The 12,902-nt window shown below is 39.8% G+C and overlaps 1 protein-coding gene and 1 long non-coding RNA gene across 2 annotated transcripts in view; one reads left to right on the top strand and one right to left on the bottom strand.

Moving 5' to 3' along the window:
* Window positions 1–292: 292 nt before the first annotated feature.
* LOC125272315 lies at window positions 293–2,842 on the bottom strand. Its single transcript, XR_007185812.1, has 4 exons — window positions 2,388–2,842; window positions 2,128–2,159; window positions 1,800–1,881; window positions 293–760 (listed from the first exon to the last, which is right to left on the bottom strand). It is a non-coding gene; the product is annotated as an uncharacterized LOC125272315 (long non-coding RNA).
* A 1,597-nt stretch (window positions 2,843–4,439) lies between these two features.
* LOC125272292 (calsequestrin-2-like) overlaps window positions 4,440–12,902 on the top strand; it is a 41,343-nt gene continuing 32,880 nt past the window's right edge. The window contains exon 1 of the mRNA XM_048197044.1: window positions 4,440–4,838. Within this exon, the coding sequence (XP_048053001.1) occupies window positions 4,602–4,838 (237 nt within the window). The 5' untranslated portion in view covers window positions 4,440–4,601. The remainder of the gene's footprint in view (window positions 4,839–12,902) is intronic.

Genomic DNA, 12,902 nt, shown 5'->3' with positions numbered 1-12,902 from the left:
CATTGTCATGTTGGAAAATGCAAGGTCTTCCCTGAAAGAGACGGCGTCTGGATGGAAGCATATGTTGTTCTAGAACTTGGATATACTTTTCAGCATAGATGTTGCCTTTCCAGATGTGTAAGCTGCCCATGCCTTACACACTCATGCAACCCCATACCATCAGAGATGCAGGCTTCTGAACTGAGCGCTGATAACAACTTCACTGTAAAACTTTTCGCTGTAAATTTACAGTAAAATACTGGCAGCTGGGTTGCCAGCCACTTACTGTATTTTTACAGTACTACTTCTGTAAACAACTTTTACAGTATAGTGCTGTAATTATCAAATACAGTATCCTGCTGTAATATTATGTACTTTTACAGCATTATACTGTTTATCTACAGCTATTAACTGCATTTATACAGCTTTTCATACTACACTTATATTTGTCATTAAATAATTAAAAAATATACTTTTGTTATGTTATGGCAAAGGAAATGGAAAGCAACACTCTGAGTTTTAAAACTTTTATTATTTTTTTATGGAAAAAAGCAGAAAATTGCAATGTTGAAAGGTCAACATTTTAAATGCACTCAGCAGTTATCAATGAACAATACAGCAATCTTATTTACATTTAACATTTTTTCAAATGTGGAGTAAAAACAAAAAGTAGGCCTACAAGTTTTTCAGTACTGCTCCTTTTTTGTACAGTGTTGCCAGTCTTGGAAGTCACTTTCCCTTCTTGTTTCTTGAGCCGTGTTCATGGTTGATGTCAAAGTACCTAAAAAAGCAGAAAAGAAAGAGAAAAAAAAGGAGAGAGAGAAAACAGTAATGAATATTGTGAATATATGCACCATAGCATTTTTGTGAGGACTAACAGCCTAAGCATTTGATTGCAGTAAGTTAAAATGTCCAATTAACACTTCAGAAAAGATGCAACTAAAAAATAATGCTTATAATTGTATTCAATGAAATTGTTTATTCATTGAATGGACTATATGCACAACTGCTTCCACGTTGTATGTCGCGCTACATCTCGGGAGTTTCTGGTAAAAGCATTCAGCTCCCCTCCGTACAGCACTAACCTGCTGCAGTCCAGTGCTCGTTTTCTCATTAACTGTTTTTCTCTTGCTGTTTTTCTCATATTTTATACCTGTTGAATTTAGCTTGTGTGTGTTGGTGCTCTTATCCCAGTCTTTTAAAATAGTATATTAAATAAGTTGTACCTGCCTCGAGACATTTAGCAATGTTAAATATTTAAATTCATCTTTAAGGGTTAGTTTACCCAAAAATTTAATTTCTGTTGTTAATTTCTTGCCCTTGTTTTGTTCCACACCCGTAAGACCTTTGTTCATCTTTGGAACACAAATGGAGATATTTTTGATGAAATCTGAGAGCTTTCTGTTCCTCCATAGGCAGCAGCACAACTTACACATTCAAGGTGAAGAATGGTAGGAAACACATTGTTAAAGTAATCCATGTGTCTCTGCGACATGTGACAGAAAGCTCTCGCATCAAAAATATCTTAATTTGTGTTCTGAAGATGAGCGAAGGTCTTACAGGTGAGATGAGGGTGAGTAATAAATGACAGAAATTTCATTTTTTGGTGAACTAACCCTTTAAACAGTAATGCACTGACAGCGGACTGACAAATATACTTTGAATATTAAGAATTTGAATACTAAGAATTACACACAGTGAAATGATTGTCAATGAAAAATAGGGATTAAAATATTTAATAAAAATAAATGAAGGTTTGTTCTGAACTTATTCATCAGGTCTCTGATTACATCACATGTGAAATTAGGTGCAATACTTACGTTAACATAACCATATTTCACAGAAGGTCATTTTCCCCCCTTCCTGGTTCTTGAGCCATGTTTAGGGGATATGTCAAAGAGCCTAAAAGCAGAAAAGCAAAGAGAGAGAGAAAGAGAGAGAAGTGAATATTGTGCATTCATTCACCATAGCATTTTTGTGAACACAAGGACTCACAGCTAAGCATATGATCTCAGTAATGTCTCCTGTTACACTTCAGAAAAGATGCATCTTAAAATATTGCTTAAAATAATTGACAAAATAAAATCGTTTATTCACTGAATTCTTTGTCATAAACCTGATACACTTGAAAATAAGCACAACACTTACGTAAACAATGGAGCTACATCAGATGATTGAGACTGAAACGAGAGAAATAAATAAATAAATAAACAAAAGTTTAAAAATCAGGTTTTAAGAATAACATATGCTAAGTCTGTCTATAACATGAAACATCAGTGTTACTGCGTGAAGCGCTGAGAACAGAGTAACGTTAATCGTTTGCTCATGAGAAGTTTAACATTTCAAGATCAATTCATTCATGACAAAGTAGAAACGCGAACGAAATGCTCCATAAAAGACTGACTTACCGTATTCTCAGCCGAACAATTGTTTATCCGTCTTCTCGACACAGGCAAACGTTTTGATTAATCAGGCAGAAAATAACATCTCAGCAGCGCTGTCCAGTCATCCCGCGTCTCAGGCAAACTGACGCTTCAAAAGCTTAAAACTGCACACTATATTCACTCAAATATCGTTTAATGATAACATTAAACCCTGAAGAGTCGACGTGAAACACTAAAAGCGTTGAGAGAGAAGCTAAAATGTATGCCTGGCCTAGAAATTTGAAATGAGCACGGTAAAAAAATCAATCCCATAATGCAATGCTTCTACAGTATTATACTGTATTACGAGTGAAACGGGCTGAAAACAGAAAACTACTGTATATTTACAGACATTCTGTAAAATATACAGAATGTTACTGTTTTATGAAAATACAGTATAATACTGTTAGAAATTACCTGTAAATTTACAGTAAAGTTTTACAGTGTTGGGTTGTCCTTGTCCTCTTTAGTCCGGATGACATGGCGTCCCAGTTTTCCAAAAGGAACTTCAAATTTTGATTCGTCTGACTACAGAACAATTTTCCACTTTGCCACAGTCCATTTTAAATGAGCCTTGGCCCAGAGAAAATGCCTGCGCTTCTGGATCATGTTTAGATATGGCTTCTCTTTTGACCTATAGAGTTTTAGCCGGCAACGTCAAATGATACGGTGGATTGAGTTCACCGACAATGTTTTCTGGAAGTATTCCTGAGCCCATGTTGTGATTTCCATTACAGTAGCATTCCTGTATGTGATGCAGTGCCGTCGAAGGGCCCGAAGATCACAGGCATCCAGTATGGTTTTCCGGCCTTGACCCTTACGCATAGAGATTGTTCCAGATTCTCTGAATCTTTGGATGATATTATGCACTGTAGATGATGATAAATTCAAACTCTTTGCAATTTTTCTCTGAGAAACTCCTTTCTGATATTGTTCCACTATTTTTCATTGGGGGAATTGGTGATCCTCTGCCCATCTTGACTTCTGAGAGACACTGCCACTCTGAGAGGCTCTTTTTATATCCAATCATGTTGCCAATTGACCTAATAAGTTGCAAATTGGTCCTCCAGCTGTTCCTTATATGTACATTTAACTTTTCCGGCCTCTTATTGCTACCTGTCCCAACTTTTTTGAAATGTGTAGCTCTCATGAAATCCAAAATGAGCCAATATTTGGCATGACATTTCAAAATGTCTCACTTTCAACATTTGATATGTTATCTATATTCTATTGTGAATAAAATATAAGTTTATGAGATTTGTAAATTATTGCAACATATACTCTTTATTAGCTTTATCCAGAAATTAAAGGAATAGTTCATCCAAAAATGAAAATTCTGTCATCATTTACTCACCCTCAAGTTGTTCCAAACCTGTATGAATTTCTTTCTTCTGCTAAACATAAAAGAAGATTTTTGTTGAACTATCCCTTTAAGTTATCAATTTTAGTAAGATCCTTGTTGTGTTGAAGAATTGAGGTGTTACATTTCCAGTATGAGGATCTTTTACTCAAGGAGGCAGAGAATACAAATGGAATACAGATAAAAAGATAAAAATGGCATTATGGTCAGAAAACAGAGAGGGATATGTCAGTCTTTATATTTGATAATTCTGCTGAGGTCAGCCAAGAAAGTGAGTTATTGTTCCATAAGAATACTTTTTGCAAGGGATACGTTTCTCACCACACATCAACAACAAAAACTCTTTGCATAAAAGATAACAAATAGTCATAATTAGCATTAGTGGGTTGGAGGGACCCTTTGTCTTTGTCAAAGATGACTTTGTCATGTGTGCGTTGTATGCCATGTATGCATATATTTTGATTTTATTCAATAATTATCATATACATGTTGAGAAACTTGTACTGTGATTCCCTATGGTACTCATGTCTGTCCTCTTTTCCTTCAAATCATCATTTATTTTTAGCGTTTAAATGACTGGGTCACTAAAAGAGGCCTAAATTCACCAGGGACATACTCATTGGAAAGTCTATAAAATATCTTATCCTATCATATCTTTGTCTAATTGTTGAGAAGAGGTGAGGCGGTAGAATGAGAAAGAGAGTATAACATGTTTTTTAGTGCTGAAGAACTACTCATTTAGTTTCATTTTGGTGCTCAGCCTCACTGTCCAGCAAGATCTCACTTGGACTCTTTCCATCAGACTCTTCTTTTTATTTGCCTGTTTAATCATTGCTACTATGCTGTCCGTCTGGATCGTCTTGGTTTCCTACATGGATTTTCTCTTGTACTCCTCAGCAGAAGAGGGTCTGGAGTTTCCCAGTTTTGATGGCAAGGACAGAGTTCTTAATGTTAATGAAAGGAACTATAAGAAGGCTTTAAAGAAGTATGACATGATGTGTTTGCTGTATCACGACCCCCTGCCTTCAGATAAGGAGCTCCAGCAGCAATTTCACATGAGGGAGATGGTTCTGGAGGTAAGGAATTATAAAAGAGGATGGGATGACTAAAGAATTCAGTGGGTGAATAGGGACAGGATGCTCTTCTGAAACGTGAAAGCTGAAACGTCTGCTCTTTGGTCTGTTTTTAAGACACTTGTCACTTTTTTGCACATTTTTCACCTTGTAGATGTTTAATTAAGGTAATTTTTGTGATAGACCCTTGCTTTGGTCTAATTGCATGTCTTTCAGTGTGCAGACAACTTTGGTTTTTTGGTTGATAAAATGTTTTTTGATTTCCGCACCTGAGAACGGACTGGTTATCTTTTGGAGAGCATACAGTATCATTTTAAATATTTTTATGACCTACCATCATATGCATTGAACATGTTTTCAGTTTCTAGCACACACACACATACACACTGAAAACTAGGGGTGTAAAAATACATCGATGAATATACATCGATCAAATGACTAACGATACGATGTATCGATGCAACGTGTAAAAAAAAAAAAATTTTTTTTTTTTCAAGAGATCTTTATTTTTAATTTTTCAAGAGACCTTTACTCCATGCAATGTCCACCTACACATTATGTGTCTGTGTTGCCAGTGGTCTATCGTTAGGGTAGGGACACAACCAATGCCTAGTTCAAAGTACATGACTTTAAACATCAGCAGATCGCTGTGCTGTTCAGACTGCATGACTTGCCATGGAGTCTTGAAGTCGTTGTGGTGTTCACACCACGTGACACTATGTAAAGGCTGGAATACACTACACGACTTTTGCCCCGATTTTTCTCCCGATTTACAGTCTGAACAAGTTGATGCTTAGTTGCCAAAAGTCAGAGCCAGTCTGCAGATTTGAGCCGACAGATTCCATGGAAAATCACGTAGTACATGATGGTCACAGACTCCGATTTTTTAGCTTCAGACTTTGATTCCATCCAGTCAGAGGATTTCAAACCATGTTTGATATTGTGAGCCAATTTTAGAACACATATTAGTGTATGATATGCATTGCTAATAAATACAGTACACGGTACAGTCATACACTGCCCAGACAATGGAAATCAAGGTGCGAAGTCACAAAGATCGAGAAAAAAAATAGAGACTACTGCACAAGATCGAGTAAAAAGGAATAAGTTACCATCATCCAGCTCACGAATCACAAGCTTGGCGCTTGATGAGTGATCATGTTAAGACACTATAATATACAGCCGCTAGATGGAGCCGCGAGCTTGCGCATGACATGCATGAAATAAATGTATGAGAAAATGCAGAATCTGCCATCTGTTTAGTAATTGTTTGCGTCAGTTTAAAATGCCAATAGCTGCGAATGATTTATAATATTACATTAAATGTAAACAGTGACTGATAATGGACTATATTAAAGGTAACAACATAAACACCATCTACCTCTACTGACTGTGTCTACCCACCCCGTCCATCTCCAATTGGACTTGGCTCGCATCTTCCACTACTGCAGGTCATCTGTTTGTGTTTGGAATGATTTTAAAGTCTGGTAAGTGTGTGATCCTCAGTTATGTAGTGTATGATGCCCAGCTTCTCTCTGTAACCATTTACAAAGTCGGCAAGTGTATGATGCCTGCTGTTTAAAAATCCGTTCAGATTTTAAAAGTCATGTAGTGTATTCCAGCCTTGAATGATCCGCAACAAAGGGTTACACACTACATGAGCTGACAACAACTCTGTCACCCAACAACTCTATCTGGTCTATCCCATGCCTACACTGATATCTGATGATCGAAGCGGTTCACTAAACAATTAATTCATTAAATACCTATTTACAATAAGCACTGAAAGTCTTGTTGCCGAAAGAAGGCTGTTCTAATTTTACGTAATGTACCTGAGTGTTCCCGCACGAATGTTTAATATTAAGGTGAGCCAAGTGGAATACAGAGTGATCAGCATAAATAATATTCAAAACGGTGCCATTGGATGGAAAGCGAATGTCGCTCATACTACTCCACAGCCTCATACCTACTCCACAGCCTGAGCCTTGACAGCGCTCCCGCTCTGGAAAGTGCCATCTCTTCCCGAAGCGTCAGGGACCCCGGCCCAAGATAGTGCTGGACCCTGCGCCTCAGAAGTCGTCCTGATCTCTTAGACAGGAAGAGGACTAAGACAGGAAGAGGGCTAAGTCTCGCTGCGGCCGAACCACCCCCCAAACAGCTTCATTTATACCTCCAAACACCCCGTTTAGATCCGGGTGCTGGGTGCTGTGTTTGTTGCAAACACTGGGCCCATTCAAGCGCCTGTGTAACTAACCGCTGTGATAGCAGATGAAATAAAACACAAACATACTCAAAAAGAGTGCATTTTTCCTCTTCGACTTATCACGAGCACCAGGTCCCCTCGCGGCCTGTCACTCGAACCAATTCAACCCCTTGCCACACGGGCTGAGGCCTGGCAGGCCATTCCTGGAGTGTCAAAAATGGGTTTAGGGGATAATAAAGCAAGGTTATTCACTTCAATTCACTTGAAGACCCCCGCACTTCAGTGGCGTGGTTCCCACCTCAGTGGGACGCTCATGTTCTGTGCTCCAAAGTGAGGAATTTACTGGCAAAAGGAGCCATAGAAACGGTACCACCAGCTCAGAACGAGTCAGGCTTTTACAGCCATTATTTCCTCGTCCCCAAGAAGGAGGGAGTCTCAGACCCATCCTCAACGTCTCCCAGCGAATGAATTTCATTCCTGGGAGCAATTTTCGACTCAAGCCAACTGAGGGCTATAGTAACACCAGAGCACGCTCTGGCCATACAGCAGCTTGCGGCCACCTTCAAAGTTCAGGGTTCCCGCGGGGTCTTAAAAAGTCTTAAAAAGTCTAAAATTCTGAACTTTAAATTTAAGGCCTTAAAAAGTCTTAAAAACGGCCAGATTTTCACCTGAGGTCTTAAACGTTACCTGCTGAAAGAGGTAGTCGTAGTTCTTTCTGGGGTATATTGGTGTTGGTATACGTGTTGATAAAACTACAAATCCTGTGATAAATGCAATACCTGCCCGCGAAATATGTCTGCGTCTCCTCAGAGTTACTTTCAACGAGACATGGCTAATCACAGCGATTTCTGCTGTTGGTTACAAGCGGTACCCAGCTCCATGTACGAGGCTCACTGCAAACTTTGCAAAAAAAAAAATCAATCAGGGACTCTGGGTGTGAAGGCGCTGGAGTTACACGCCAGAGCGGAGAAACACAAGCTAGCCGCAAAATGCCTTCAGCGGACTCGGCCAATTAGCCTCACCACTGCCGCCGTCCTCCTCAATGCCTGGTCCCTCCGGTCTCCAGCGCAATATCATTGCAGCTCCGTCTAACAACCTTTGGGGTACTTTTGGATCAACTGACACATCGAAAGCCGAGGTGCTTTGGATACTACACACGGTGACTAAACACCACTCATTTAATAGCAACAGCGAGATTAGCGATCTCTTCCAAGTGATGTTCCCTGATTTAGTAATCGCGAAGACGTACTGCGGGCCCAACAAGATCGCTTATGTGACGAGATTTGGATTGGGGGAGTTTATAAAGGGGGAACTGATTCGTACTCTTACCGGGCCGTATGTCGTAATGTTCAATGAAAGCCAAAATCAGACCACCAGGACCAAGCAGCTTGACGTCCACGTTCGTTTCTGGAACAATGGAATTGTTAAGTCGAGGTACCTGGGCTCATAGTTCGCGGGACACACACACACACACATCAGATAATGTTAGATAGATAGATAGATAGATAGATAGATAGATAGATAGATAGATAGATAGATAGATAGATAGATACTCTAATTATCCCGAGGTAAGTATCTATCTATCTAACATGGATTATCTGGTGTGTGTGTGTGTGTGTGTGTGTGCTACATTGGTTGTTACATGGGTTGAAGTAGCCTGTTCAATCTCTATTAGGCTATTAATTTGCTATTTTGTAATGTAAATAAATATGAGATGAAATCTATTCTATTTGAGGGCAAGTTTGTTTTAGCCTATTTTCATTTTGGGCCTAAGGTTTTGGGCATTTGGCACATTGTGGTGTGTAGAAGGTTACTAATGTGATTGCTTTATCTGTAAATTAAATTAATGCTTTTTCAATGACTGAATTCATTGAAATAAAATGATTTTTTCAGAATTTCTTTTATTTGAATATTTTTTGGTAGTGCGTCATGTAGGTCTTAAATTTCAATCTTTATGGTCTTAAAATGTCTTAAAAAGGTCTTACTGAAACCTGCATGAATCCTGAAAGTTGGAGCCTCTCTGCCTCTCAGAGCGTTTCAGAGAATGCTAGGCCTCGTGAACTTGTCCCATGCTTGGTGTCACGGACACTTACATATCAAGGTAAACCAGGCTTGTGTAGCAGCTCTGGCCTCTTGGAAGAAACCCTTGTTGTTTCAAGCAGGGTGTGGCTCTGGGAATGGTCTGCAGGAGCAAAGTCGTCTCCACAGACGCGTCCAACACAGGTTAGGGAGACCTGTGCGAGGGCACACTGGCCTTTAGCTCCTGGTCGAAAGAGGAAAGTTGGCTACACAACAATTGCCCCCTTACTGTTCCTACATGGGACCTGTCTATGGTTCTGAGGGCCCTTAGGAACTCTCCTTCTGAGCTGCTACATTCAGCCAACCTTCAAACTACTGCTACTACCTTTAGCATTGGTCAAGCAAGTAGGAGACTTACAGGCGCTCTCTGTGAGCCCTGTCTGCCTTGAGTTTGGGCCCAACGACTCCAAGGTTGTCCTAAAGCCAAGGCATGGTTATGTACCTAAGGTTCTCTCCACTCCATTCAGAGCACAGATTATCACACTCTCTGTGCTTCCTCCCTCGGAGGATGACCAGGAGTTAAATTTACTCTGCCCTGTCAGGGCTTTGAGAACTTACATTGAGCGTTCTGCCCCATTCATGCAGTCGGAACAACTCTTTGTATGCTTCGGAGGCTGCACCAAGGGGCATCCGGTCACGAAGCAGAGACTATCCCGATGGATAGTTGGCATGATTGCACTGGCGTACTCCTCTTTGTAGTTGGCCTCATAGTAAGTTGGCCTCATGGAGCTCGACCCACTGGGAACCCACGCATCTGCCCTGAGGCAGGACCTGTTCTGAGAAGAGCTTGACCTTAGCACGCACAAACTCGCTAGAATTCCCTGCGACTCCGGGTCTTTGACTTCAGGAATTTGCCTTAGTTTCTTGTACGCTCTTGACCCTCCTTAAGTGCCTGTATAAAGTGTTTAGAATGATTGTCCAGGGCCGGGTTTGACCTCTATGAGTTTAGCCCGCTTTGTCTCCTGTAGGGCCCTGACTTAGGTCTGAGCCCCTAATTATGACTTTGCCCTGCTATACTTGGTATCTCTGGGCCCCTTAGGTGCTTACGGCGTGATTATACTGGTTCCCCACTGCATATAGCAATGCAGTACGAGTGAAGTATCAAAAGGGAACATACTCGGTTACTAACGTAACCTTGGTTCCCTGAGATATGGTAATGAGTACTGCATTGCAAGTCATGCTATCTTGCTGCACGACTCATTGCCGTTGTTTCAGTCGAATTAACCTGATCCTATGCCAGATTGCCCACTTATATAGCCAGATGACCCCACCCATTTCGATGGGCTCTGGCGGGCTTCATTGCCATAGACTCGTGCAGCTCGGCTGCCTCGTCATTGGTTCCCCATTTATGAAATTTCTGTCATTAAGTATTCACCCTCATGTCGTCCCAAACCCGTAAGACCTTCGTTCATCTTTGGAACCCAATTTAAGATATTTTGATGAAATCCAAGGGTTTCTGAACTACACATAGGCAGCAACGTCATTGCACCTTTTGATGTCCAGAAAGGTATTAAAGACATTGTTAAAATAGTCCATGTGACTACAATAAAGTAGTTATTTATTTATTTATTTTACGCACAAAAAGTATTCTTGTCATTCCATAACATTAAGGTTGAACCACTGTCCATGGACTATTTTAATGATGTCTTTAATACCTTTCTCGAGGACAGCGGCCCTCCAGGACCGAGTTTGGAGACCTCTGCTTTAAATGAACTTAAACAGTTGAGAAAGAAATACCTCTGCTTTAAAGGGATAGTTCACCCAAAAATTAAAATTTGATGTTTATCTACTTACCCCCAGTGCATCCAAGATGTAGGTGAATTTGTTTCTTCAGTCGAACGCAAATTATGATTTTTAACTGCAACCGCTGCCGTCTGTCAGTCAAATAATAGCAGTGGATAGGAACTTCAACTATAACAGTAAATAAAACTTGCTAAGACAAATCCAAATTAAACCCTGCGGCTCGTGACGACACATTGATGTCTTAAGACACGAAACGATCGGTTTGTGTGAGAAACCGAACAGTATTTATATCATTTTTTACCTCTAAAACACCACTATGTCCAACTTCGTTCAGCTTCCTGTTAGTGAGGTCAAAAAACGCGTTCTGACGACGGAAGTGATGTCTCGCCCATATACTTCAATGAGCGCGAGACATCACTTCCGTTGTCAGAGCGCGATCAGACCTCACACACCGGAAGCTGAACGGAGTTGGACATAGTGGTGTATTAGAGGTAAAAAATGATATAAATACTGTTCGGTTTCTCACACAAACCGATCGTTTCGTGTCTTAAGACATCAATGTGTCGTCACGAGCCGCAGGGTTTAATTTGGATTTGTCTAAGCAAGTTTTATTTACTGTTATAGTTGAAGTTCCTATCCACTGCTATTATTTGACTGACAGACGGCAGCGGTCGCAGTTAAAAATCATAATTTGCGTTCGACTGAAGAAAAAAAGTCACCTACATCTTGGATGCCCTGGGGGTAAGCAGATAAACATCAAGTTTTCATTTTTGGGTGAACTATCCCTTTAAGTGAACTTCAACAGTTGAGAAAGAAATACCCAGTGTATCTGTAGCATCTGAACCAATCAGACACCCACAAATTATTCATTATATTTAATGAATAATCCAGCAAACTCAAGCTCCCAACAAATGTCTGTGAACCCATCCCCCGAAAGACCAACTTGGGCAATAAGGGTCTGATAAGATGTTTTATTGCTCTGAACTATGTAGCCACATGGAAAAGCAGAGGCCATACAAAAAACCCATAGCACTCAAAACAGACTTTTTGCTGCATTAATTTATAGATGAACTGATCTATAAATGAACATGCATCCCAGGACATTGTGTGACTGTTGTGTGTAGTGTCTTTTGTATAGTATTTTGTTTTATGCATATTTTATGATAAGAACCAATGGTTAACGTAAACTCACATATACCAAGTTTGGTGTCTATGAGTTTGTATTTTGAAGATTTAAATGCTCATGTATATGATATGTCGATACCTGTGCAACATATCAGTATTACAAGAATCTTTAATAGTTACTTCTCCATCTGTAACCTATCCAGTTACATATGCAAACAATTTGCTCAAGACAAAGGATCATAAACTTTCCTTTCGAAAGCTTGAGAATGATTGGCCCACTGACCCTTAGGAGGAGAGGCCAAAAATTTAAATTCTGTCATTTATTACTTACCCTCATGCCGTTCCACACCCGTAAGACCTTAGTTAATCTTCGGAACACAAATTAAGATATTTTAGTTGAAATCCGATGGCTCAGTGAGGCCTTCAGAGGGAGCAATGACATTTCCTCTCTCAAGATCCATAAAGGTACTAAAAACATATTTAAATCAGTTCATGTGAGTACAGTGGTTCAATATTAAAATTATAAAGCAACAAGAATATTTTTGGTGCGCCAAAAAAAACAAAATAACGACTTATTTAGTGATGACTGATTTCAAAACACTGCTTCAGGAAGCTTTGGAGCATTATGAATCAGTGTGCATTATGAATCAAACTGCCAACGGCTGAAATCACGTGACTTTGGTGAACAGCTCCGAACAGCAGATTCGATACACTGATTCATAATGATCCAATGCTTCCTGAAGCATTGTTTTGAAATCGCCCATCACTTTATAAGTCGTTATTTGGTTTTTTTTGGTGCACCAAAAATATTCTTGTCGCTTTATAATATTAATATTGAGCCACTGTACTCACATGAACTGATTTAAATATGTTTTTAGTACCTTTATGCATAATAAATGACAGAATTTTCATTTTTG

Source organism: Megalobrama amblycephala, linkage group LG7 (assembly GCF_018812025.1).
Source record: "Megalobrama amblycephala isolate DHTTF-2021 linkage group LG7, ASM1881202v1, whole genome shotgun sequence".
NCBI classification, from domain to species: Eukaryota; Metazoa; Chordata; class Actinopteri; order Cypriniformes; family Xenocyprididae; genus Megalobrama; species Megalobrama amblycephala.
Note: the sequence above shows the minus strand (reverse complement) of the source record. Positions and strands in the feature narration are given on the sequence as shown.